Below are 25,369 nucleotides of genomic sequence, written 5' to 3'. Positions count from 1 at the left end.
GTACGTATATTTTTATTTGTTTAAATTTATTTACATATTTTTGTGCTTGTTTTGTACTCTGTGCAGCACTTTGGAGACTTTGTGTTGGTAAAATGTGCTGTACAAATAAAGTTGGATTGGATTATAGACCGATGCGCTTTATATTTGAAAAACGATCGAAAATAGACCATTCATTGACAGTGCGCCTTATGTTGCAGAAAATATGGTGATTGAAAAAAGAAGCACAGAGACTAAAACGATAGATACTCTGAAATAGTCAAAGGGATTTTCTTGTAAAATGAAAGACTATAGAACATTAAAAGTCGCTAACGAAATCGGCAAAACCCGCTTGCTTGACAGACAACGTGCCTCCGCCGCCTGTTTCCAGACAAACGTTTGTGCTTCAGGTTCAAGCGGCTGCACCGGGTTGGCTCGTCGGGTGTGGAGCTCGGAGTGGGACCGCTGCAGGAGGACCCCCTTCACAACACGCCCCGCGGCCAATGGGCAGGGCACAGACACATGGGCCAGGCCTCCCCAAAATAACCTGCGACTACCGCACGGACAAACGCTGCTACTTTTACTGCTGACAGGTTAGCTCAGCGACTCGGCTCCATAGTTTCGTTGGGTTTGCTGCTTGTGCGCGAGCGAGAAACGGGCTTTTCTGAAACCGAAGATGAGACTGGCCTCTTCAAACACCACTGGGATTTATCAGCGAGTTGCACAGGCCGGGTCATCTTGTGTCTGAAGGTACGCCGTGCTCTCATTTAAGTGTTTCCGGTGGCATTTGTGCTCGTCCCGTAGTTCATCCTCGTTCTAATCAATGACCGCAGCGAAAACCTTTGACATCGCACTTAGACAAGTCTATTTTCTGCTAATTTAATTACAAAAAAACGGATCTGGCTCGGCCTCATTCATCGACATCTTCTCAGAGGTTGCACTAAACCAGACCTAATCACGGCGTTATTCATGTAATCTCATTAATGATCGTTGTCGCGGATACAAAAATTGTGATAACAAGGACGCCCAGGATGAAAGGGGCCATATTTTTCTGTGTTGATTTTCTTCATGTAAACCGAGCCCTCGCTATTCTTAGCTATGACTTGGTGAGCTTGGAGGCTGTTTGCAGAGGATTAATGTACACAACAGCTGCAGCTCCAGGTCTGCTTGGAAGGGCATCGCTGTCTTTCTTAATTGCGCAGATTTGGGTGTCAGAGGCATATGCGCGCCCTATCTTATATCTGCGTCCGCGCTAGCCGCACATGGCCGGTCGAAAAAGTCGTGCAAAGGCCGGAAAGTGAAGAGCGCGCGTCAAAGGGGCAAAAAAGCGTCTGACGCGATCCAGTGTCAGACGCAAACTCGATACCTCGCGGAGGGTGTCGAGAGTCTGCAATTAGGCTAAATAAAGACTCATTTTTAACACTCAAGTCTCTACTATCTGTAACGGGACGCAGGGTTGTTGTCGCACGTCGAACGCCTCAGCCAGGGGGTCAGTTAATCCCACCGAAAAGCACAGCTCAACTTCAACAGCTCCTTGTCCTTTGTTATCAAATGTTTTCGACAGACAATGAGCGAAATGTCTTGTTCCCGATCTAACGTCCCGTGTCCTCGATGTTCTCGGCAGGATGCAGGACGACACTGAGCAGCCGCCGTCCCTGTCCCAGCTGCTGAGGGAGAGTTACCTGGCCCAGCAGCGCCACAGCGAAATGAGCCGCTCGGACGCCTCCTCCTCTCGCCTCCAGATCTACGGTTCGTCGCTCAAAGGGAAAGCCGAGGACTCGATGGGCCACGTGGAGCAGCACTTCCCCGACCTGTCCGCCTTCCTCAGCCAAGAGGAGCTGGACAAAAGCGTCAATCTGGCCCGGCAGGCGATTGGACACGAGCCGCGGCAGGACGGAGCCGAGGTCAAAACTGTCTCCGAAATGTGCTCGGCCTCGGTTACGTACGCCGCCCCGGCCTCTGCCGACTCTCGCCCCGAGCCTGCCCCGATGACGGCCCCGTCCAGCCCAGTGCAAACCAATGCGTTCAGTCAGCCCAAGCCTGAAGTCAGAGAAGTGCCGCAGACAACGTGTGCACCGGACAGAAACATGCACAAGACGTCCTCGCAGCAGGGCAATGTGAGGAATAGTGGGGACTCGGGAGAGGCCTGCAATGACTTTAACAGGTCGTCACGTAATGCCCCGTACGGAATGGAGACCCAGTCCAAAAAAGAGTTCCTCAATAAAGCAGCAGACTTCATCGAGGAGCTCTCGTCTTTGTTCAAGGCAAACAGCTCAAAGAGGGTTCGACCGAGATCTTGTAAAGCCCACAGGGGCAGGAGTCCGAACAAGAGCCAGGCAGATGGGATGGTTCCTCCCGTGGCCTCTGACGACAGAGAACGCAGTGTTCTACCTCCAGATACTGACAGAGACAGACCTGGACCTGTGGATGTTCAAGAACAGGACGTCCAGCCCGACTCTCGGACTGAGCCGCTTGAGGAGTGTGTGGTTTCCGAGGAGAAACACTTCAACACTGTCACTTCTGAAGAAACAGAGTTAGAGAGCAAAGCTTTAACACAAAGCTCATTCCCAGTGGACACAGTGTGTGAACCACCAAGATTCATCCAGAAACTGAAAAGTCGTGAGGTCTCTGAAGGCAGCAAAGTCCAATTGGACTGTATCGTCCAAGGACAGCCGGTTCCTGAAGTACGGTAAGACAAAACCAGACTGTTTTTGGCTTGAACAGTGAGTTTTAAGTGTTAAAAGTTTTCATTTAAGACCACTATTTAATCAGCAATATTATTTATAATGTGTGATTAAAACATTCACAGTTTCAGATTTGTTGTCTTTATGGTTCATATCTTTGTCATTACGAGGCCTTTCCACATTGAACTGGCACAAAGTACTGCGTCTTCTCTGCCAGAATAAATAAACTAAAGTAAACTTATATTTTCACAATAGCCTCAGTCCAAAGGTGTGATTCAGTTTGTAATATTACAGGTTTGTGGAGCAAATCCCCCAAAATAATGAGGTATAACAAATAAAGATGGTTTTGTTTGATAGTTTTTGGATTTCTATTTTGGAGATTTCTTTCAAAAACAGTAACAGGACTTTGCCCACCTTCTGAAGTTATGGCCTCATCAAGTTCTACAATGGCAAGTTTATTTGTAGATCACAGTTCATACACAAGGCAATTCAAAGTGCTTCACACAAAAAAAAATATTAAAATCACACAGATATGAGAGAAATCACAAAACAGTCTAAGACATAAAAGAGAAAAGTGCAGAGAAAATCCCTTCAGTCAAACACAGCTGAACAAAACTGTTTTTATCTTAGATTTGAACATTGTCAGAGTAGAACCTGTCTCACATCTTCAGGAAGAATGTTCCAGATTTTAGCTGCATAAAACTGAAACACAGATTCCCCATGTTTAGTCCTGACTCTGGCACCAGCAGGAGGCCGGTCCATGTTTAGTCCTGACTCTGGCACCAGCAGGAGGCCGGTCCATGTTTAGTCCTGACTCTGGCACCAGCAGGAGGCCGGTCCATGTTTAGTCCTGACTCTGGGCACCAGCAGGAGGCCGGTCCATGTTTAGTCCTGACTCTGGCACCAGCAGGAGGCCGGTCCATGTTTAGTCCTGACTCTGGCACCAGCAGGAGGCCGGTCCATGTTTAGTCCTGACTCTGGCACCAGCAGGAGGCCGGTCCATGTTTAGTCCTGACTCTGGCACCAGCAGGAGGCCGGTCCATGTTTAGTCCTGACTCTGGCACCAGCAGGAGGCCGGTCCATGTTTAGTCCTGACTCTGGGCACCAGCAGGAGGCCGGTCCATGTTTAGTCCTGACTCTGGCACCAGCAGGAGGCCGGTCCATGTTTAGTCCTGACTCTGGCACCAGCAGGAGGCCGGTCCATGTTTAGTCCTGACTCTGGCACCAGCAGGAGGCCGGTCCATGTTTAGTCCTGACTCTGGCACCAGCAGGAGGTCGGCCCATGTTTAGTCCTGACTCTGGCACCAGCAGGAGGCCGGTCCATGTTTAGTCCTGACTCTGGCACCAGCAGGAGGCCGGTCCATGTTTAGTCCTGACTCTGGCACCAGCAGGAGGCCGGTCCATGTTTAGTCCTGACTCTGGCACCAGCAGGAGGCCGGTCCATGTTTAGTCCTGACTCTGGCACCAGCAGGAGGCCGGTCCCTGAGGTCCTCAGAGTCCGAGATGGTTCATATGGCACTAACATATCCAAGATGTACTTTGGTGCTAGGCCATGGAGAGACTTGTACACAAGCAGAGCTGCTTTAAAGTCTATTCTCTGAGCCACAGGAGCCAGTGCAGAGACCTGAGAACAGGACTAATGTGATCATACTTCCTGGTTCTGGTCAGGACCCGAGCAGCAGTGTTCTGGATGTACTGCAGCTGTTTTACAGCTCGTTTGGAGAGGCCAGTGAGCAGCTGTTACAGTCTAATCTACTGGAGACAAACGCATGGATAAGTCTCTCCAAATCTGGTTTAGACACTATATTTTTGATTTTGGCAATGTTTTTTAGATGGTAAAAGGCTGCTGATGTTATTGATTTGACGTGGCTATTAAAGTTCAAGTCTGAGTCCATTATTACCCCCAGATTTCTAATTTGTTTTTTTTAGGTTTTATAGCGAGACTCTGGAGGTGACCGCTAACACTTTCTCTTTGTTTCTGTGGGCCAAAAACGATTATTTCAGTCTTGTCTGAGTTCAGCTGGAGAAAGTTGTTGCATCCACAAACTGATCTGTTGGATGCAGTGACAGAGTGAATCTACTGGTCCATAGTCACCTGCCGACAGTGAAACATAGATCTGAGAGTCTCTGTAAGAGGATGCCACGATCGACAGTGTCATAAGCAGCACTTGGATCTAACAGAATTAAGACTGAGTCCGTGTTCAGGCGGATCTCATTTGTCTCAGTGCTGTGATGAGCTCTAAACCCTGACTGAAAAACATCAAATGAGTTGTTTATTAAGAAGTCACAATGGGACTTTAACCTACACATTTGCATGAAGCTAATTCTACAGTTCATTTAACAGTGAAAATCAGTCATTTGTATTTCAAAACTGATAAAAGTCAGGAGAAGTTACTGACTGCAAAGGGAAAGATTTACATACACCGGAAGAAAATAAAGATGAATAATTTGCAGTGATTCTATGAGGTAATTTCATCATCGGCAAAAGACGCACTGATCCGGGCGACAGCTGAACGTAAATGCTCTGGCCGCATGACACGACAGAACAATAAACTAAAATAGGCTTTAGCTCTTCTTATATATTTTTGGAACATTTATATTCCTTCTTTCTTGGGCGATCGAGGCATAACTAAGGTGTCATTGTCTATATGCGGGGACTCGTTAGCCCTGCCAGACATTGTTGAACCATTCACATAGACTCGTCCAGGAGAATGCAGCTTTGCCATTTTTAGCCCGGACAGCCTCTGCGCGTTGTGTTGTCTCTGATAGTAGAGACTGGCGCTGGACACACGCATGAACGAGGAGCACAGCACGGGGAGATCACTGGTAAGATTGTGCCGGCTGCATTTTAAGTTTAAGTCAGTTAGTTAAATCTAAAAGAGATCTCAAATGTCTGTATGACTTTATACAACTGTCAGTATGTGTGTCTTTTCAACGATTCTATTCTAAAGTCAAACTAATCCACATTATCTTGCTTTGGTAACGTAATATGCTGCGCTGATGGCTCGTGTGGTTTGTTTTCCCACAGTTTGCTGCGACGCGCTCAACACTGAGTAACTTTGTGTGTATTCTCGGTCTAAGTTTAGCGTTGTGCGTATGTGACTGGGTCGGCCAGAGCTCCCCGGCTCCAAAGGGAATCTCCTGTAGTTCTGGAGCACCGGGGGAAATGGTCAGCGACAGGTGCTGCGAGCGCTCACCGTCCATCTCTGTCCATCTCTGCCTCAACTCACGCTTTCTATTTAGACCATTACTCATCAGGGGTCATGTTTTATCACGTTCACTTTGTCGTTTCTTCGCCGTTCCGTAAATGCCACGGCACTGACTATTAGGAGTTGTGTGTGAGTCTTATATTGATGAGCATTTGAGCTGTTTTGTGAGTAAAACGCAGACTTTTACAGTATTTTCCTGACTATATGTCCCACTGGAGTATAAGTGGCACCAGCCAAAAAATGTATAATAGAGAAGAAAAAACATATATAAGTCGCACTGGAGTATGAAATGTGGTTGCAAGTGTGAAAATAACAAATAATATCACATATAAGTCGCTCCAGAGTATAAGTATAAATATAACCCCTGCCAAAACTATGCGACTTATAGTCCGGAAAATACGGTAAAATACGGAAAATACGGTATTCATGTGATCTGTGTTAAATGTTGTGGCTCTGTTAAACCCTTAAATGAGTCAGTCTGTTCACAGCGGTACATTTAGACCTACTGTAGATCACCGCAGTGTGTCAAGTATCTGTCATCGAGCTTTCATCTGCATCAGTCGGATCTATGGGAGCAGGAAGATGTCGTTCTCGTTTGGTTACAGGCTGTTTTTTTTCTTTAAGTCACATTTTATGGGGAAATTCATTTGATAAAATCCAAGACCAAGAACAGACATTTCATCTTGAAATGCAGTTTACAATATTAAGAGATGAGAGAACATGGTGAATAGGTGTACGTATGCTAACGCTAACACCTTCAGCTACATGAGGCACAGACAGAACTGTGGTAAGTGTCTGGTATGTTAACGTAACATATGAACAGTTCTTCAGATAACTATAGCATAAAGAACATGCTAACAAGTTTACCAAAGCATCAGTTTTACCCCAAATCACTAAATCCATTGAATTCTTCTTCCTCTGTGTCACTTCTAAACAACTCCACAAACTCCAGAGGAAGAGGAAGTGCAGATTCTTCTTCTGCGTCGCTTAGAGTCTAGAGCGCCCTCTTGTGGTCGTGAATGTGAAAAAAATCCACACTTGGCATGCGGCCAGTGTGAAAATAACAAATAATATCACATATAAGTCGCAGCCCGGCCAAAACTATGATTAAAATGTGCGACTTATTGTCTGGAAAATAGGGTATGTGATTCTGTAGAGATAACATGTCTTTGTACATGATGAACGGTCTCTGGAGTGCTACTGCTTCTTGTCTTACAGCATATGGAGGGGGCTTGCTCATCAAAACCTTTTCCTCTTGGCCGGCACGAAGCCCGATGGCCTGAAGCCAGACACACTATCAAGTCCTGAGAAAGTCCGCTCTCGATGCTTACAATAAGAGTGTAGAGATCTGAACACTTCTCTTTTGGCTGTTGCAGGTGGTTTTGTGAAGGAAAGGAGCTGGAGAACTGTCCCGACATCCAGATCATCACAAACGGGGACCATCACTCTCTGATCATCGCTGATGCCTTTGAAGAGGACACAGGGCGCTACTCCTGCTTTGCATCGAACGTCTACGGGACAGACTCAACATCGGCGGAAATATATGTTGAAGGTTTAAATGATTCTTTTAACAATTGAATACATTTTGCTTGGTCTGACTACAATTCTGACCTTTTCTGTGACAGGCGCGTCCTCCTCAGATTCAGAAGATCAGCCCCTCGAACGAGCAGCGCCGTAAGTTTACTCTTTTTACTCTATGATTCAAGCTTAATTATATAAGTAATCTGACATCAGTGTATCAAGAATTGAATGGAATCTGCACACTTTCTTTCTTAGATTGCTATTCATTTTACACTATAATTAATACTTGTAATACATGTGTAATACCAAGTGCAGCAGACTCACTAAGGACTTGAAAATGTCACAGACGGATAGAATATCAGACTTTACGCAATCTAAATGGTTTCACTGCCTCACTTCACAAAACTGTCACTGGTAAACAAACAACACGCTTGCATTACATGCTTAAATTACCTGCATGTGATTTTGATATAATCATCATAGTTTTTAGATGATTCCTCTAAGATGAGGCAATAATAAAAAGGCAACGTGAGTAAGTGATTGTACTTTTTTTAGGCAACAGTGGAAACAAAAACCATCGTCTCTACCACAGTCGGATCAAAGTCTTTCCAAAGACAACACTGATGAGTCTTATGCAGATTCTCCTGAACAAGTAAAACCATCAGAGGAGCTGACGTTGACCCCTTCAAACCCTCTCGGGACAGATCCACCTCTGTTTGCACCAGACCCTCTCCCTCCGGCCCCAGAGGAGGCAGTGCCATCCACAGCTGTGCCGTCCTTCCAACAGCTGTTTAAACCAACAGAGGCCGAACCACAAGTGTTAGCGCCCGTCCAAATCCAACTGACTCCTGCATCACAAGTTCTGCCCTCGAACTCAGTGGTCTCATCTGTGCTCACGGTCCCAGCTCCACCTGCACCAGCCGAGGTAACACAAACCACCATCAAGAGCTCTCCATGTCTATGTGAACCACTCTGCACGTGTGTCCCTCCTCAAATCAGATAGTTTCTAATAATAGAAGAAGTAGAACATAGTAATACTATGTACTGGAGCAGTGGTGGCTTAGTATTTAGAACATTCGCCCATTGAACCCACTCCAAAGATGAAGTAAAGGTCTGATTATGGAGCATTCAGCCACTAGGGCCCCTTTTCATGGGACTTCAGTCTTCTCCCATACTGTGATCTTAAAACATATATATTTATATTTTACAAACTTTTAAAATGTGCTACGCCAAGAATGCAAATATGTCTTTTTCTGGACTGTATAATTGTTCTTATGTAATTAAACATTGAGTCTGTGCCGGCAACAAGAAATGTGCTCCATAAATAAAATAAAGTAGTCTTTTGGCTGCTAAATCCCTGCACCAAGTGTGTACAATGTGTGAGTGTTGTTTGAATTGATTTGGAGACTGATTTGTTGCTGTAATACACTTTGGGTGCTCCTTGTGGACATATTATAAACAAATATTTTACATTATAAGTCTTTCTTTTGCTCCTCTTTAGATTAAAATCTTCAACATCTCAAAGCAGGATGGACATCTGAATGGACAACAAATGATGGCAGCCCCGGTATTCACAAAGGTATGTAAAATGTGAATACTCTCATGCAGATACATACTAAACAGCTCTTTTAAACATCAGTATTGGCGTACATTAACTTTGACGCGTTTTTGTTGTTCATAAACGTTAAAAAAAAAAACTGCTATTTCATTTTCTAATTCCGTACATAGACAAGTATGGGCTGGGATGTCTGGCCTGTCTGTGTCTGATGCACCGGTTTAATTTGGTCACTTGCTTGTCAGAACCTGCAGGACCTGGACGCCTCTGAGGGCCAGCTGGTGGTGCTAGAGTGCCGCGTCAAAGGCACCCCATCTCCCAGAGTGGAGTGGTCCCAGGACGGGAAAGTCATCCAGGACTCTCCGGAATTCAGGATTCTAAAGAAAAGCAAGCCCTGTTATTTTGAGCATTTTCTAACTAACTTAACCAACCGTTTACTTAATGTTCTTTTTTGCTGTTTTCAGAGCCCAGATCTCCAGCTGAATCAGGTACATATGTCTCCCAGTTTGCACCTGTCACAAAGCTATTTGACAAACATGTATAGTATGTACACAATAAGCAGCCGTTAGCGAGTTGTGCTGTGTGCATATTCAATGTTGAAATGTTTACAGAGTCTGGCAGAGGTTTTTTTAGTCCATGCTTCTGTTCTGCTCCTCATCTCTGCACCTTATAAGGCAGTCTCCCATCCACTGAACATCAGGCTATTTCAAACCGCTACAGCTGGACACATTTTCTAGGCTTAATGCTAGTTTTAAAGTGACTATAGACACTTGCCTTTTTGTCTCCAGAGGAAAAATGCACTTTGGTGATCGCTGAACTATTCCCTGAGGATTCTGGGACGTTCAGATGCACGGCGAGCAACAACTATGGGTCTGTGTCGAGTTCTGCTGAGCTCAAGATCAAAGGTAAGGCTGTGACACAGGGTCATGTAGACAGAGGAAGAGTGTGTGTACGAGGTTAGACAGACAAAGGATCATTATTGCGCGGTAAATCCAGAAATAAAGACATGTTAATAGAGCAGATTCGTTTAAATGTTTTGGTTGAGGTTCAAGTATTGCACAAAACATAAATAGACCATAACTTTTAACCACAAAAGGGCAAAAATATCGCGTCTGTCACTTTTTGCCGTCATTTTAAATTGTTTTAATTATGGCTGATGCGCTCAATAATCTAATTTTGCATATTACCAAAACAACAAATGCAATATTATAATTTTTTTGTATATATCTCCCACCTCTTCAGCAGATGAAGTTCGCTGCATCTATCGGTCTTCATAATACTTAAAGTAAAGGCAAGGCAAGTTTATTTGTAGAGCACATTTTATACACAAGGCAATTCAAAGTGCTTCACACAGCAGGAAAAATGCATTAAAATCACAAAGAAATTACAGAAACAGAAATACAATAAAATTAACTAACATTGGCAGGCATTCCAGACACTCCTTCCCATATGTATTTGACATTGCAGCATGACAGGCGTCTCCGGGATGGATTGATTTGTTCCCATATCTGCGCGCTTTCTGCAAACTGCACACGTCTGTGCTGAGCGTATGTTTTCTTTTAAAGCATGATCTGCACCTACATATTGCCATCCTCAGGAAACGCCAACCACGCCAATCACGTGAGGACCCAACCTCTGCCCGCGGATCCGACCCCTCCGAAGCCCCAGCCGGAGGTCACTGCGACCAGCGGGGTCAAGGCCCACTCCAGCACCATCCGCCTGGACCCGCTCGTCTCCAGCTCGGCGCGGCTGGACCCAGTGAACACCAGCACCTTCAGGCTCGACCCGCAGACCTTCAGCGTGCTTCGCAACAGCCTGCCCGTGCTCGAGCCGTCCGCCGTCAATAACGCCAACTACTTCAACTCCAAAAGCAGCAGCACGCCCAATTTGGAGCCCAAAAACGTCAACCCGGCTGCGTCGGCTTCAAGTCTGTCGGAAACACACAGCATTTCACAGGCGCTGTTCCTCAAGCCAGTCGCGTCCCAGCCGACGGAGCACCCGCAGCAATCTTCAGACTCGACCGCGACCATGAACAACAAGGTGCCTCCGAGCCACCAGAACGGGACGCCGGTGGTCGTGCCCCTGCCTGACCCGCCTCCGAACTCCTGTCTGAAAACGGGAACGCTGAAGAAGTCCAGGCACCAGCGAGGCCGGTCCAGGCGCGTGCACTTCAAGCTGCCGGGGGACGAGGAGCACAGCGAGCCGGCCAGTCAGTCCGAGTCCGAGGACAACGCACAGGGCGCTCTGAGCAGGGGGCCGCCGCCGGTGCTCGCCAAGCCAAAACTGTGAGTAAAACAACTACAAAATAGAAGAATGATTCAAGCTTAGTGCCTATTTTCCGGAGTATAAGTCGCACCGGCAAAAAAAAAGCATAATAAAGAAGAAAAAAACATATATAAGTCGCACTGGAGTATTAGTCGCACCTCGGCCAAAACGATGAAAAAAGTGCAACTAATAGTCTGGAAAATACGGTAAATACTTAAAATACTCTCCTGACCCTTTGATTAAGTAGTTACTAAGTATGAATCACTCTTAATAAACTATTTGTTCATCTTTGTTCATGTTTAATTCAAGTGTAGTTGTTATGTTGCAGTTTTAAGGTGAAACACAAAAGATATTATCAGCCAGAGCTGGTGGAGTAAGAATAAAGTTACTTTGAAATATAATTATTCAAGTAAAAGTATTACAAATGACTCGAGTAAGAGTCAAAATGCTTGAAGGAACTGCTGCTCAAGTGAGAGTAATTGTAAGAGTAGTGGCCTGTAACATCTGAATTTAGAATGTGTAAGTAATTGGAAGGAAACAAAATATTTAAAAAATGCACCACATCTGGGATTCAAAAGGTCGACCACAAAAATGAGAAACCCTAAATTGTATCTGATCATTTGGGTGATTCGTTTATGGCGACTGTAATGCACTGACTGGACAGTGCCACATTAGGAAACACACAGCACAGAGTGGGAGGCTCCAGATTGAAAGTCTCACGTTGAGCTCAGACGTGCTTTACTCATGGACGCGAGCGCGCTGCAAAAGTGGATTAGTCGACACCCTAAAACAAAGGATGGAGTATTTTATCTGTAAGTTTTCTTTCATATTTATTATCATTTCTATCAGCTTTTCCCTGTTTTACCAACTTTTAAATTTCAGTAAATAAGACATTTTTGGTGGTGTTTTAGATCGTTTCCAGATTTTCTAAGCGTAAAGTTAAGTAAATAGTGAGTTAAATGTGTTTAAAAGTGTAAGTACATCTTGCACATAACCTAAACGTTGTCATAGATGGACCTGTGCACAGAACAGACTACATTAATTCACTATTTTATTTGACTTGGCAGGTTTGTAACAGATCAGTATTCGCTGGTTTGCAAACAAATCTGCTCTTTTAGTGTTGACATAACTTCTGCCGAGCGCTGGACGTGGTTCGTTTGCTTCCCTGGCCCATAAAAGGGCAGGATATTCGACATGTTCTTTTGGCTGCGGTTCATGACGAGCCTCCCTCACCTCTTCTGTGTCTTTTTATGGCGAATCATTTCATCATTTCGTGTGTTTGACCGACAGGGACCCGGCACAGCTCCAGCTCCTGCACAACCAAGTCCTCCTGGAGCAGCAGCAGGACGGCGACCCCTCGCCCCAAACGGAGAACCCCCCACGGGCCCATCAACCCGTGCAAGTCCAAATCCAGCCCGAGGTCCAAACCCCCGAGACTCCCGTGTGGTCGCCCAGATGTGAACCTCACCCGCCACCTTTCCACCCCTACGTCAGCACTGTGATCCCGCCACCACCGCCACAAACGCAGCCCTCCGCACCTCTCTTTATGACCGCCGCCGCCACCGTCACCTCCACGGCCTTTGTCAACACTGCGCCCGCCCCGCGCCCGCCCTCCGTGCCCTCCATGCCCTTCGTGACCTCCGCACCTGCGCCACCGCTCGCCGCCTCCGCAATGACCGCCCCGACCGCCCGCGCCACCTTCTCGCCTCCTCTCGTCACTTCTCCTCCTCCGCCGCCGTTCTCCTCCGCCCCGCCCATTCCTCAGTTCAGAACCCCTGCCCCGGCGCTCACGTCTCCTCCCCCTGCCCCGCAGCTGAGCACCCTCCGCCCGTCTCCTAGTTCCGCCCCTGTTACGCAAATGAACACCCTCCACGCCTCTCACCTCAACCTTTCACCCGCCGCTTTAGGGAGAACTGCGCCGGTTTACCACTTTTCCGCCCCTCCCGCCCCTAAACTCAGCACTGTCCCGACTGATCCCATGAGTTTCACGTCCCCGGCCGCCCTTTTGAGAAGCACGCACGCGTCCCTCATGAATCTCAGCGCCACTTCGCAGACATTTAACTACGCCCGGCCTAAAGAGTTCATCGCGGCGCAAGGTTTCTCCCCGGTGAGAAGCCCGTCCCCCACCGAGTCGCCCGTCCCGCTGCTGCAGGAGCTGGCGGCCGAGTTCAGCTCCTCGGCCACCAGCTCCCCGACCATCCCGCCGTTCTCTCCTCCTCCGAGACTCTTCCCGACCCGGGTGCTGCAGTCTCCCACCAGCCCGCCCTCGTCCCTGGTGTCCTCGCCGACGCTGGGCTCCATGCTCCTGAACAGCGTGTTTGGGTTCAGGGGCCAGTCGCCTCCGCAAGCGGCGTCCCCGACGTCGAGCGGGTCGTCGCCGAGTCCCATCCAAAACCCGGTGGCGTTCCTCAGCTCTGTCCTGCCGTCGCTGAGCCCGGCCAAAGCCACCAATGAGATGGGGCTGCCGAAACGAGCGCCGATCGGGTAAACACTTTCTACTCCTACGTCAGCAATAATCCTTTGGTGTCAATAGCTTGTTCTGACACGGTGTTTGTCTCGTCAGGCCGCTTAGAAAGACGGCTAGAGCCCGCATTCCTTCACTGGAAGAAATACGTGAGAGCAAAGAGTGTCTGCTCATAGACATTGAGAAAAAGCTTAGACTCAAAGACGACGCTCCACAATATCAGTATCAACAGGTAAGTAGTTTCTAGGCCAGGACATCGATGTAAAAGAAAGAAAAGAACGACCAAATATGGTTGATGGGCTCCACAGCAACTAGATATATTTATATACTTACTCAGCCATAGGTATATAAGAGTACCCCGGTATAAACAGAGTAATATAAGTCATTTTATGAAGTAGAAAACATTGGTGAAAGTCAAATTATAAGTCAACGATACTTATAATATGTTTGTTTTACAATCGCACGTGTATTTAAAATGTTAAGAGATTTTACACACAAAAACCCTCTGTTTCGAGCAGGACCTCTTGGTTTACTGCTGCAAAGAGGAGTTTTGTCTGCAAAGAATGATCTTAGTACGACATTTTAAAGCTGCATTGTACATGTTTTGTTTTGCACATGCTGTTCCACGTTTATAGAGCGACCACTATTCACTTTGAACAAACTAACGGTCAAACAAACACAATCATTATTATCATCCGTAATAATGCTTCAATCCTGACATTGACATACATTCCTCATGCTTTTAGTCACCAGTGTTGCTGTGCAATAACATGAGCACGTCTTGTCCGAGCGCTCTGTGTGTCTGCTCATCATCCATCCCTGTCCTCTCATAGAAGCCGAATGTTGAGGGGAAAACAGCGAGCAGACCCCTTGGACCAATCAATGCGGCCACTGTCATTAACTATGAAGAGGTACCAGGCCTGTCCCGTCAAAGCACTGCTTTTGCTCCAGGCTGAATGAGTTCCAGTCTTTACAGGCCCAAACGCAAGGATCTCTCTCGTTACTCTCTTTGCTACAACTGCACAGGGCCCAATCGAGACTTCCAGCTTCTGTTAACTAATGTGTAACTTGCACGAACTACGGGCGTCTTTATTAGGATTCAAGTAAACCTCTTTCTTAGCGACTATATCATACTTTTAATAGTTTCCTTAGCCTGGCTCACTCATGCTTGCAGCCCTTTTACATTGCGTTCTAACGTTCTAATCTTTTCCTTTTCTTAACACAATCCTCTTATTTCATGCTTTGATCCGTCCTGTTCGTAAAGACGGGACTTTTACAGGTTTAAGTTCACCTCATCCGTACTGTTTTCTGTTCTCTGTTTTACCCTCACCGTTGCTACGCAGAGGATAGTGCATGAAACAGTGCAAGTGTGATCATCTTTTGTAAACATGGCCGCTCTACATGCTCGCCAAAAGTCTGATCGTGATCTGATTCCTGGAGTGATCAGATTATTCAGATGTAAACAGTAACATCTGATGTGAGTTACTGGGTTGTTCACACATGTGCAGGTTTTTGACAAGGAAAATAATGTGAAAAAAGGCAAACTATATAGTGAAAAAGTTAAAGATTGAAAGAGTTATTGCACTTTCTCTTCCAAATACAACTAAAAATACTCTCATTAACCCACATGTGTCACCGGGTGCTTCTCTTGGGCATGTAAACGCGGCAATAATCAGATTGAGTTTTTTATGGAGTTATCTGATTATTTTCTGATGGAGTTCAGGCCGTGTAAATGCATTTGAGAGACCGATTGTTGATGGGAGATTTGCAACTGAGCCGAACACTAATCAAACTTTAATGCTGTTTTGAATAGGGTGACCAGTTGTCCCTATATGTCCCATGTCCCAGCAAATGTGTCCAAAACCATTGATTTGTCCCAGTTTTATACAAGACATGTCCCAGTTGTCCAAGTTTTGACCACTTTGAGACCTGCCAACAGTTAAGAAACGAGTATTCTTAAGTTGTTTCTTTAGTCAAACTAGAGAAAATCTGGCTTTTAGAATAACCAAAACATAAAAGATGAACTCATTTCCACTGATAAAAGTCTCTCAGATTATACACTGAGCCGTGAGAGAAGTGTGAATGATCCGAGTGTATAAAAATGTACTTAATTACATGGGTTTTTTACACTTTTATTACTACTTCCCAGTTTTTACATTTGAAAATCTAGTCACCTTAGTTTTAAATTTCCTAGCAACAAATCTCTACAACGTGGTAAAACGGGGCATGTTTTAACTGATTGACTTTCCCCTCGCATGAAACCACTGCCTTCCTTTTATCCACGGCCATATTTTCAATGAACCGTTCTTCGTCATTTTTCCAGGAATACAGAATATCTAATTTCGAGCAGAGGCTGTTGAGCGAGATCGAGTTTCGTCTGGAGCGGACGCCGGTGGAGGAGTCGGACGATGAGGTGCAGCACGAGGACGTCCCGACGGGGAGGTGCATCGCCCCCATTTTCGACAAGAAGCTGAAGAACTACCGAGCGGCGGAGGGCGTGCCCGTGACCTTCTCCTGCCGGCTCGTGGGAGTTCCTGTCCCGAAGGTGAGCCAAAAGTCCACTGTTTCCCCAACGTAAACTAACTCTGCTTTCACACGTGTGCGGTCAGGTTTACTGGTTTAAAGACGGCAAACAAATACTGAGGAAAAACACGCACTGCAGGAAGATTCGAGAAGGAGACGGGACCTGCGCTCTGCACATCGAGGCCGCGACTAGCGACGACGACGGGAACTACACCGTCATGGCAGCAAATCCGCAGGTGTCCATCTGACGACTTAAATAAATGCTGAATGACTGCAATAAGGTTTAATTTACTGTGTGTTATTCTGTGTGCAGGGTCGGATCAGCTGCTCAGGACATTTGATCATCCAGACGGGACCTGCGCGCAATAAACAGACTCCGATTAACGCTCAGAGGTAAAGACGTCGTTTCCTGTGATTGTCCTGATGGTAGATGCACGATATTGATTTGTTTATAATGCTTTGGGTGTTGTTTTGAAGGTACTCGAAAGAAATCTCTAATTGAGCTGATTAAAAGTGGTGCAAATGTATGTTATTATCTTTCAAACAAGGATATAAAGTGATATTTCTGCTCTTTTGTGGGTAATGTTACAGTCCTTTCCCATTTGTCATGTACTTAAACCTCAAGTAAGACTATTAAAAGCATCTTTACGACAAAATGTAAAAAATACAATTAAAAATGTAATAAAAGTTTAATAGTTGGACTACTAAAGGCACTTACAAATGAGGAGTTATTATATTTTGATAGCACATATGCAGCGTTGTGAGCTCAAATCTCGACAATTTGCAGCATTTCGTTCCCGTCTCATTCTCATTTCACTCTGTCCTGTCCGATAAAGCCTACGGGCCAAAAACAGTGTTAGTAACTTTTGCAACAAAATGGACACATTTGATAAACTTTGAACTAAATGGGACTTGAACTTACTGTGCCTTAATTCTATTTGTAATTATTTGTGATTTTTTTTAAAAATTATCATTATGATTAATATTGTTGTTGTTGTTGTTGTTGTTGTTGTTGTTATTATTATTATGTTTTAATTTATTATATTTTTATATTTCTTTTTTTTTCTTTATTGCATTCTTTTTTTTCTTACTTTATTTATTTTATTTATTTTATTTATTTTATTTATTTTATTTATTTTATTTATTTTATTTATTTATTTATTTATTTATTTATTATTTCTTGTTTTTATTTGCACATATAAAAAAACGGACATTCTACATTACTACTCTTTTTATTTTTGTCTTTTCCCTCTTTGTGTCTTGTTGTTAGTTTTTTATTTTGTTCTGCATTATCTAAAAAACAATAATTAAAAAAAATGGATTGCCACAATACATTTTCATCATCATCAGGACACTCCCCAAAAAAATAAAGTATATACATTTTCCATTTACCAGACATGATTCCCGAGCGTCACTGACCGATGCCTTTGCGTGCAGGGTCCGCGCTCGTGTCCAGGAGGTGGAGGACACGGAGCAAACTCAGGAGCGTTTCTTCCAGCCTCACTTCCTGCAGGCCCCGGGCGACATGATGGCTCACGAGGGCAAACTCTGCAGACTGGACTGTAAAGTGAGTCAACACGAGCGCTGCACCTGAACATATTATACAGTCAGACTTGTTCACAAAGCGCTCCCTCCGTCGCCGCAGGTGAGCGGTCTGCCCAACCCGGAGCTGATGTGGCTGGTGAACGGACGGCCCATTTACCCGGACATGTACCATCGGATGCTCGTGCGGGAGAACGGCGTGCACTCGCTGGTGATCGACCCCCTGACGCAGAAGGACGCCGGCGCCTACACCTGCATCGCCAGTAACAAAGCCGGGCAGAGCTCCTTCAGTCTGGAGCTGAGCGTTGTAGGTAAGCGGTGCATTATTTCATCCGTCCCTTCTCTTACAGCACATTTATCTACAGATAGACCAGAGGACCGCACATATTCAGTCACCATGGATACAGAGGACAGCATATGTTCAGTCACCATGGATACAGAGGACAGCACATGTTCAGTCTGGATATAAGTACAATGATAAAACCAGGAAGTCATGCTGATGGACACAATAAACAGTTTCCTCTGGCACACACCATATTTTCCAGACTATAAGTTGCACCTCTTTTCATATACTCCAGAGCGACTTATATGTGATATTATTTGTTATTTTCACACTGGCAACCACAAGAGGGCGCTCTAGGCTCTAAGCGACGCAGAAGAAGAATCTGCACTTCCTCTTCCTCTGGAGTTTGTGGAGTTGTTTAGAAGTGACACAGAGGAAGAAGAATTCAATGGATTTAGTGATTTGGGGTAAAACTGATGCTTTGGTAAACTTGTTAGCATGTTCTTTATGCTATAGTTATCTGAATAACTGTTCATATGTTACGTTAACATACCAGACACTTACCACAGTTCTGTCTGTGCCTCATGTAGCTGAAGGTGTTAGCGTTAGCATACGTACACCTATTCACCATGTTCTCTCATCTGTTATTATTTTAAACTGCATTTCAAGATGAAATGTCAGTTCTTGGTCTTGGGTTTTTACCAAATACATTCCCCCAAAAAATGCGACTTATACTGCAGTGCGACTTATATAAAAACAATACAAAACGTGACCACAAAGCGAACATCAGAATAAAAATACACGTAAATATCAACTAAATAAACACAAACAAAATCACAAATTAGGTCTGAATGTCTGATATGTCGGTTGCTACGTCGGTCCAGTCCTTGATCGTCGGTGAGGTCATTCCAAAAGTATCCATCCATCGTGTCCATGGCGGGAGTTTTGAGGCCCAGGTGTGTACAGTAGTTCTTAAATCGAGAGGGATGTTAATGTCGAAAAACAGTCCAATAGTTTTGAGCCATACGACACGTGATTGCGCCGGAAAAACATGCCACATTTCTCCAACGAAAACACAGTTAAGTTCACGTGTGTTTTCAGAAAAGGAAACGAAGCATCCTCCTCATTTTGTGGAGAAGCTGCAGAACGTGGGGATCCCCGAAGGAACGCCGGTCCGCCTCGAGTGTCGCGCGGTGGGCGTTCCTGCCCCTGCCATCTTCTGGAAGAAAGACAACGAAACCATTCCCAGAACGAAAGACCGGATCAGGTAAGACGCCCGGAACCTTTAAATAACCTCCTTTAAATAAATGACGTAAATAAATGACGTAAATAAATGACGTAATTAAATGACGTAAAGAAATGACGTAAAGAAATGACGTAAAGAAATGACGTAAAGAAATGACGTAAAGAAATGACGTAATTAAATGACGTAAATACATGACGTAAATAAATGACGTAAATAAATGACGTAAATAAATGACGTAAATACATGATGTAAATTAATGACGTAAATAAATGACGTAAATAAATGACGTAAGTAAATGACGTAAATAAATGACGTAAGTAAATGACGTAAATAAATGACGTAAATAAATGACGCTGTCGAACGTCTGCACTCCCAGCATGCACCAGGACCCGACGGGATACGTGTGTCTCCTCATTCAGCCCACGGCTAAAGAGGACGCCGGCTGGTACACCGTGTCGGCGAAGAACGAGGCCGGGGTCGTGTCCAGCACCTGCCGGCTCGACATCTATGGTATTGGATCTCAAATGCCGCTTTATCAGATGTAACATGTAGGATGACGCCTTCCGCCTGAGGGGAAAAAACGCCACAAAACATTTCAGATCGCAGACACACAAAAATCGCAGTGTTTTTCAAGGTTTCGCCGGGCCCTTACGCCTCATGTGTGTTCCCCCCCCCTCCCCTCAGCTCAGTGGCATCAGAGCGTCCCGGTCCCCGCCATGATGAAGAAGACGCCGCCGCGGACAGGAAGTCGGTACGCCGCCCTCACGGGACAGGGCCTCGACGTCAAATCGGCCTTCTGCTCGCCCGACGCCGGCCCCTTCCTGTTCGCCAGCTCCCCTCGCGAAGCCACACTGGAGAGCGACGAGCTGTGAGAGAGGGCCAACAAACAAACAAACAAACAAACAAAAACAGCCAATAACATCACTTCTTCTTCTTCTTCTTCTTCTTTCATCCCTTCGTACGGACACTTAACCCCTCGGGCCTAATCCCAACGTCTCCTTCTGACTGTGGTAGATTTTGCACTTTCCCGCTTGAGAAATGAAATAATAGTAGCACTTTTGTTCTATCATTTGACTGCCTGGTGTTGCCTCCTCTAACCCACGACATTAACATCTCGCAGACGAGCACTTGTTAACGACTTTCTCCAGTTTCAGCCGCAGAACTGAAGATTTCGCTGCGACGTTTCGGCCATTTTGGTTTTATAAGAAACAACGAAACGAACTGTGAACATGAAACAGTGTCACTCTAGTTTGATACCGAGGAAGAGGCTTCGATAACGAATAATTCATGAAAGGTCACACACAATTTGTCCTATTTATGTGATTTATTTGACAGTTTTTTGTTCACTTGTTCAACTGAGTGTCTGGTTTTGATGCCGATGTTAGTCTAAATTAGTGTCCGGGTGCGATTTTGACAGCCTGAAATACTACGACGTGTTTACCCGCCTCACTCGACAGCATAAGTACCATTAAAGGTGTGTATTTGTGTATCATATAAAGACACAAAGACAATATAAAGTCAGTACTAGAACCATCACCATTCCCCTTTTATTCAACTCAAATTTACAGGAAACACAATGTGAGGTTTGCCAAGTCTTAGAGTCGTCCGAGGAAGGATTTTATTTTGTTACAATTTTATAATATAAGTAGTTTAAGTTTTGAGTATTCAGACCGTATGGGAATATATAGATACTGCAAAGTTCAATGTTTACAAGATACATTTGACTGACGACGAGCGAGATAAAGCAAAATGTCGCACCGCAGTAATAAACTAATAATGCATGATAAACAAACAGATTTTCAGTTATAATCACATTTGATGAATTTCCCCTGAACTGGATTTAACGTTTGGGATTTATTATGGATGAAGTCAGTTTTTCGACTCAGTATCTATGTTTATGTGAGCAGTATTTATTTGAGCAGTGTGGATGTAGTTTTGTTGCACACGTGTAAAAGTTGCACATGTAAAAAAGATGTGTCGTTCTCATAATAAAGTTTTATTTATTCAAATGTTTAACAAGCCAATATTTTCAGAGTCGAAAGAGTGAAAAGAGTTTGACTTTGTCTGTATCATCGGCTTAAAACTCCCGCTTAATTTAATTGGACCTCCGATAACAAAGTATCAGAGGCCAATTAGGTTTGTTAATCAGTCCAATTAAATGAGAGAGAAAAAGAGCTCAAACAGGCATAAATTCACCTTCTGTGACCTAATTATAGTGCGAGGCTCATTTGACCAGCTGCTACTGAACTTACAAGCAACAAATGCACAACTAGAGGCCAGAGAAAGAACTGCAGGTCAAGGCCAGAGGCTAATTTGACCCCATCACACACGTCCCATCCATAAACGACACGATATCAGCCACATAACTGTTTTTAAAAATAACACTTGAGCCTATTTCACGTTTTCATCCACATCGTTTGCTACGTAAGTGCCACTTTTGCCGTTATTTGTTGCCTTCATAACAAAACCGATGCTCCTCTAAACATCCTAATCCGTATCCGAATAAGTCAAATGAAAGAGATTCTCGGTCGATACACTTTCTCTTCATCCCGAACATACGCTTTTGGGCTCTAATCTGCGTGGGCCCATAAGGGAAGGTGTAAGTGGATGGAGCCTGCGCCGCTCCTGTCTGGGCAGACGGGTCACTCCGCTGCTGTGACATATGGCTCTGGACAGAGGGCACGGCACCCAAACAAGCCAATCACGCTCGAACATGCAGGAGGAGCAAGAGAGGACGACACGTTACGGGGCCGGGGCCGTGTCTGAGACGAGGCCCGCAGACACGACAAGCAGCAGCTGGCCCACTACACCAATCTGTAATCAATGAACCAACTGGAAGATGGGATTATATGCCTAATTGCACAGCAAACCAGTCCGTCCCAGCATCAGCTTGTGTCCATGACCCAGTACCAGAGAGGGGCATTATTCTCCAACATTAAACATTCATAACCTGCTCTTGCACCCAAGCTTTGGGTTTGTCAATACAAAATGACAGGAGCTGCACAGCCTCCAGACAAAGGGCGGCGACAACAGCGTGCATTAAATATTGATCATGCAGCGGACTCCAAATGTGTTTAATAGGAATGGTACGTGCAGATTTTTTAAAGTTAAATGATTGAATAATGTCTTCATTCTTTGTGATACAGTGAATCATAAATGTCACCAACACAAATGTCCATCACAGAGTTTGATTTACTGAGGACAATAAGATATAAATGAAGTAATGATCATGCAGCTGTAAATAAATAAAGATGTCTAGTTATTGAATATTTTTTGTGTGAAATAGTGAACACAAATGTCCAACAAAATGTATAATTTTGTTGTGTTTTGTAAATGATTTCTCCTTTTTTCCAAGCCACATGAGAACATGGTATTATTGAATAAATACATAAGTAAATAAGGACACACTGTCACAGAAGAATATAGTATAAAGATAAAAAGAGGGAAGGTGTCAGGCTGGATGTGTCATAAAACCAGCAGATGGAAAGAACAGACAGACAAATGACTCTGTCGCTGTCATTCTTCTCGGACCACTTCACAAATCAATTATTCATTTAATGTGTGAAGCCCGGGACATAAGGACCATTAAAACACCAAAAAAGCGATGATTATTTCATTAATTGTAAGGTTCCTTTAGATATATTTTGTGTTCTGTGCTGACTGCATCTGTCAGTGGAACTCTAATCTGGACCATCCTGGTCCATATTGTAGTTGATAATCCCCTGAAGTGAACGATCCCTCAGGTTATGAACCGCACTTACACTTCTGTGGCCTCAGGCTAATCTCAGATTATGGTTATCAAGAACTTTAATGCTGCAGTGAAAGCACACTTAGGATATTATATTCTGCTCTTATTGTTCCCCTATGAGCTTGAATATTTTTATTTTATTTTATTTTGTCATAGTTTATATTTTCACTATTATTGTTATACATTGTTTACATATCACCAGAGCAACTTCCTGGTTTGTGAATGTTGTTAACTGAAAATGGAAATAAACTTTTTCTGATTCTAATGATAATTAAAACATAGCACTTTTTTATTTATTTTTCCCCCCAAAGTTTCAATGTTATATAATTAACATCAAACACAAACGAGCAGAACAAGACCAGAGAGAGCACAAACATAATCTAATGAATGAATACAGAATGAATTTGGGAGGAAATGTATTTCTTTAATGTGGAGAATAGAAATGAATACATAAAATAAATATGTAAGTTTTTTTTATAATAAACAAAGTGATAAAATATATAAACACAGCAAAAACATTTTTAAGTTTTCTCTTTTGTTTAGTATTGACTCATAAATCATGTCTTTAACAGGTCAATAAAGTGTTTGTAAAGTATTCAGAGCATCAGCTGTGGAGCACCAGATGGTATCTGCGAGAGTCACATGGCTCGGGTGAAGCTCTGAGTTAATTGGAATTTCATTAAGGTTGTGTTTGTGAGTGACGGTGCTAAAGTGGGAGGATGTTTATGAGTGGATAAGGGGCTGGTTCTGAGGGGGACCCCACCTGCTGCCACCTGTTCATCTGCTGCGCCCTATAAAAGATCCTTCTCCTCAGAGCAAACCACACACCTCCTCAAGCTCGCACTGTCTCCACAGACTCTTCTGGATTTACTTCTGTTGGAGTTTCAACGCTCCACAAAAGACAAACAAAGAAGGAGCTTTTGGACTTAAGCAGAATCAGTTTTGTCTCTGAATATGAAGTCTCGTCGTTCCAGCTGCACTGACTCTGGATCTGAGAGCTCTGAGTCCGACTCCAAAAGTCCACAGAAGTTTGAACCGACGTCGAGGAGGCGCACGGCAGCCAACGCCAGAGAGAGGAAGAGGATGCAGGGTCTCAACACTGCGTTTGATCGCCTCCGTAAAGTGGTCCCACAGTGGGGCCAGGACAAGAAACTGTCCAAGTATGAGACGCTGCAGATGGCCCTGAGCTACATCATGGCCCTGAACCGGATCCTGACGGACGCACAGAGACACAGTGGTGCTCATGGTGCTCCTCATGGTGCTCCTCATGGTGCTCCTCATGGTGCTCCTCATGGTGCTCCTCACAGTGCTCCTCACTGCGTTCCTCACAGCACTCCTCTCAGCCACTGGATGGACTCGTTTGACTGTGTGCAGCCGGAGAACTACTGCCTCATGGGCTGCGACAGTGTCCCGGAGCAGGACTATATGCACCCCTCATTCTACCCCCTGGAGGGCCATCAGCTGCACGCTTAAACAAGCCCTGCTTTAAGCACTAAACAGTCATGTTGTCGGGTGTTACTGACAATGTGAAGATTTTTCTCCAGTTTAGGAGAAAGTAAATACATTTGTATTACGTTTATTACTTTTATTGTATTTATTTATTCTGAAAATGTAAAGCTTCAATTTTAGAGTGAAGTCTGTTTATTTTTTTATTCTAGTTTACCAGGACAAGAAGCACTGTTGAGCAAGTATTGCTCAATGTAGCTATGCATTTGTATCAATTATTCTGATATTGTGTGCAATTTCAATTTGTGTGAGATTGAACTGTGAAAAAGTATTTTTTCATCTTATGTTTGTAAAGTTGAAAATAGAATTGTTATTTCCATACTTTTGTTACTCTAGTTTCTTATAAAAATAAATCAACTATTTGTATAAATTGAGTCAAGTTTTGTTATTTGTGAATTATAATGAATATATTCTAATAATAATTAAATGAAAATATTTCATCATGTTATTTAAGATCAAACTTTCCTTGTGTTGAATGAGGATTTTACAGCTCAAACATAAATCACTTGTGTCCGGAGATAAATTATGTCATTCTGGATTATATAATTGGATCATATAATTATATAATTAAATTAGTTTGAACCTAAAAACACTTTATGTATAGTGAACAGGTCACATGTTGTGTTCTAAAGAATGAAGCTTGTCATCTGATCTGTTACTGCAGCAGCTTCACATTTAAATGTTCCTCTGAGCCGCTGTTGTGATTGTGACAGATTTGAAGAGTTTGAGTCGTGGCACAAGCCACAACAGATTAAGAAAGCCTGTGTGTAAAATCCTGCCCCGGCTTCAGCGACGGAGCCGAAATTAAACTCCATTGAGGGGTAATAGCTGTGGCTAATTTGTCTGT

At 44.2% G+C, this 25,369-nt stretch overlaps 2 protein-coding genes across 4 annotated transcripts; both read left to right on the top strand.

Moving 5' to 3' along the window:
* The first annotated feature begins 572 nt into the window (after nucleotides 1–572).
* On the top strand, nucleotides 573–22,148 carry mypn (myopalladin). Of its 3 annotated transcripts, XM_072436664.1 has the most exons (21): nucleotides 573–726; nucleotides 1,601–2,665; nucleotides 7,246–7,421; nucleotides 7,495–7,543; nucleotides 7,946–8,315; nucleotides 8,892–8,969; nucleotides 9,191–9,332; nucleotides 9,410–9,433; nucleotides 9,734–9,850; nucleotides 10,543–11,230; nucleotides 12,501–13,694; nucleotides 13,774–13,906; nucleotides 14,508–14,585; nucleotides 15,998–16,219; nucleotides 16,284–16,433; nucleotides 16,511–16,590; nucleotides 17,635–17,764; nucleotides 17,843–18,050; nucleotides 19,124–19,289; nucleotides 19,645–19,778; nucleotides 19,953–22,148. In XM_072436664.1, the coding sequence occupies exons 2-21, from the start codon at nucleotides 1,602–1,604 to the stop codon at nucleotides 20,138–20,140; spliced, it is 5,391 nt and encodes a 1,796-aa protein (XP_072292765.1). In that variant the 5' UTR covers nucleotides 573–726; nucleotide 1,601; the 3' UTR covers nucleotides 20,141–22,148. The 3 variants fall into 3 exon arrangements, with proteins under 3 accessions (XP_072292765.1, XP_072292766.1, XP_072292767.1); XM_072436665.1 differs by lacking the exon at nucleotides 14,508–14,585; XM_072436666.1 differs by lacking the exons at nucleotides 573–726; nucleotides 1,601–2,665; nucleotides 7,246–7,421; ... (5 more) ...; nucleotides 9,734–9,850; nucleotides 10,543–11,230 and adding an exon at nucleotides 11,903–12,022.
* Nucleotides 22,149–23,585: 1,437 nt separating this feature from the next.
* On the top strand, nucleotides 23,586–24,743 carry atoh7 (atonal bHLH transcription factor 7). Its single transcript, XM_072437108.1, has one exon. It carries the CDS (start codon nucleotides 23,971–23,973, stop codon nucleotides 24,487–24,489), a length of 519 nt encoding a protein of 172 aa, XP_072293209.1. The 5' UTR covers nucleotides 23,586–23,970; the 3' UTR covers nucleotides 24,490–24,743.
* Nucleotides 24,744–25,369: the final 626 nt, after the last annotated feature.

The sequence above is a fragment of the Eucyclogobius newberryi genome, unplaced genomic scaffold (assembly GCF_026437365.1).
Source record: "Eucyclogobius newberryi isolate DKJ021-1_F unplaced genomic scaffold, fEucNew1.0.hap1 SCAF_8, whole genome shotgun sequence".
NCBI lineage: Eukaryota > Metazoa > Chordata > Actinopteri > Gobiiformes > Gobiidae > Eucyclogobius > Eucyclogobius newberryi.
This window is presented reverse-complemented; position numbering and strand designations above follow the sequence as displayed.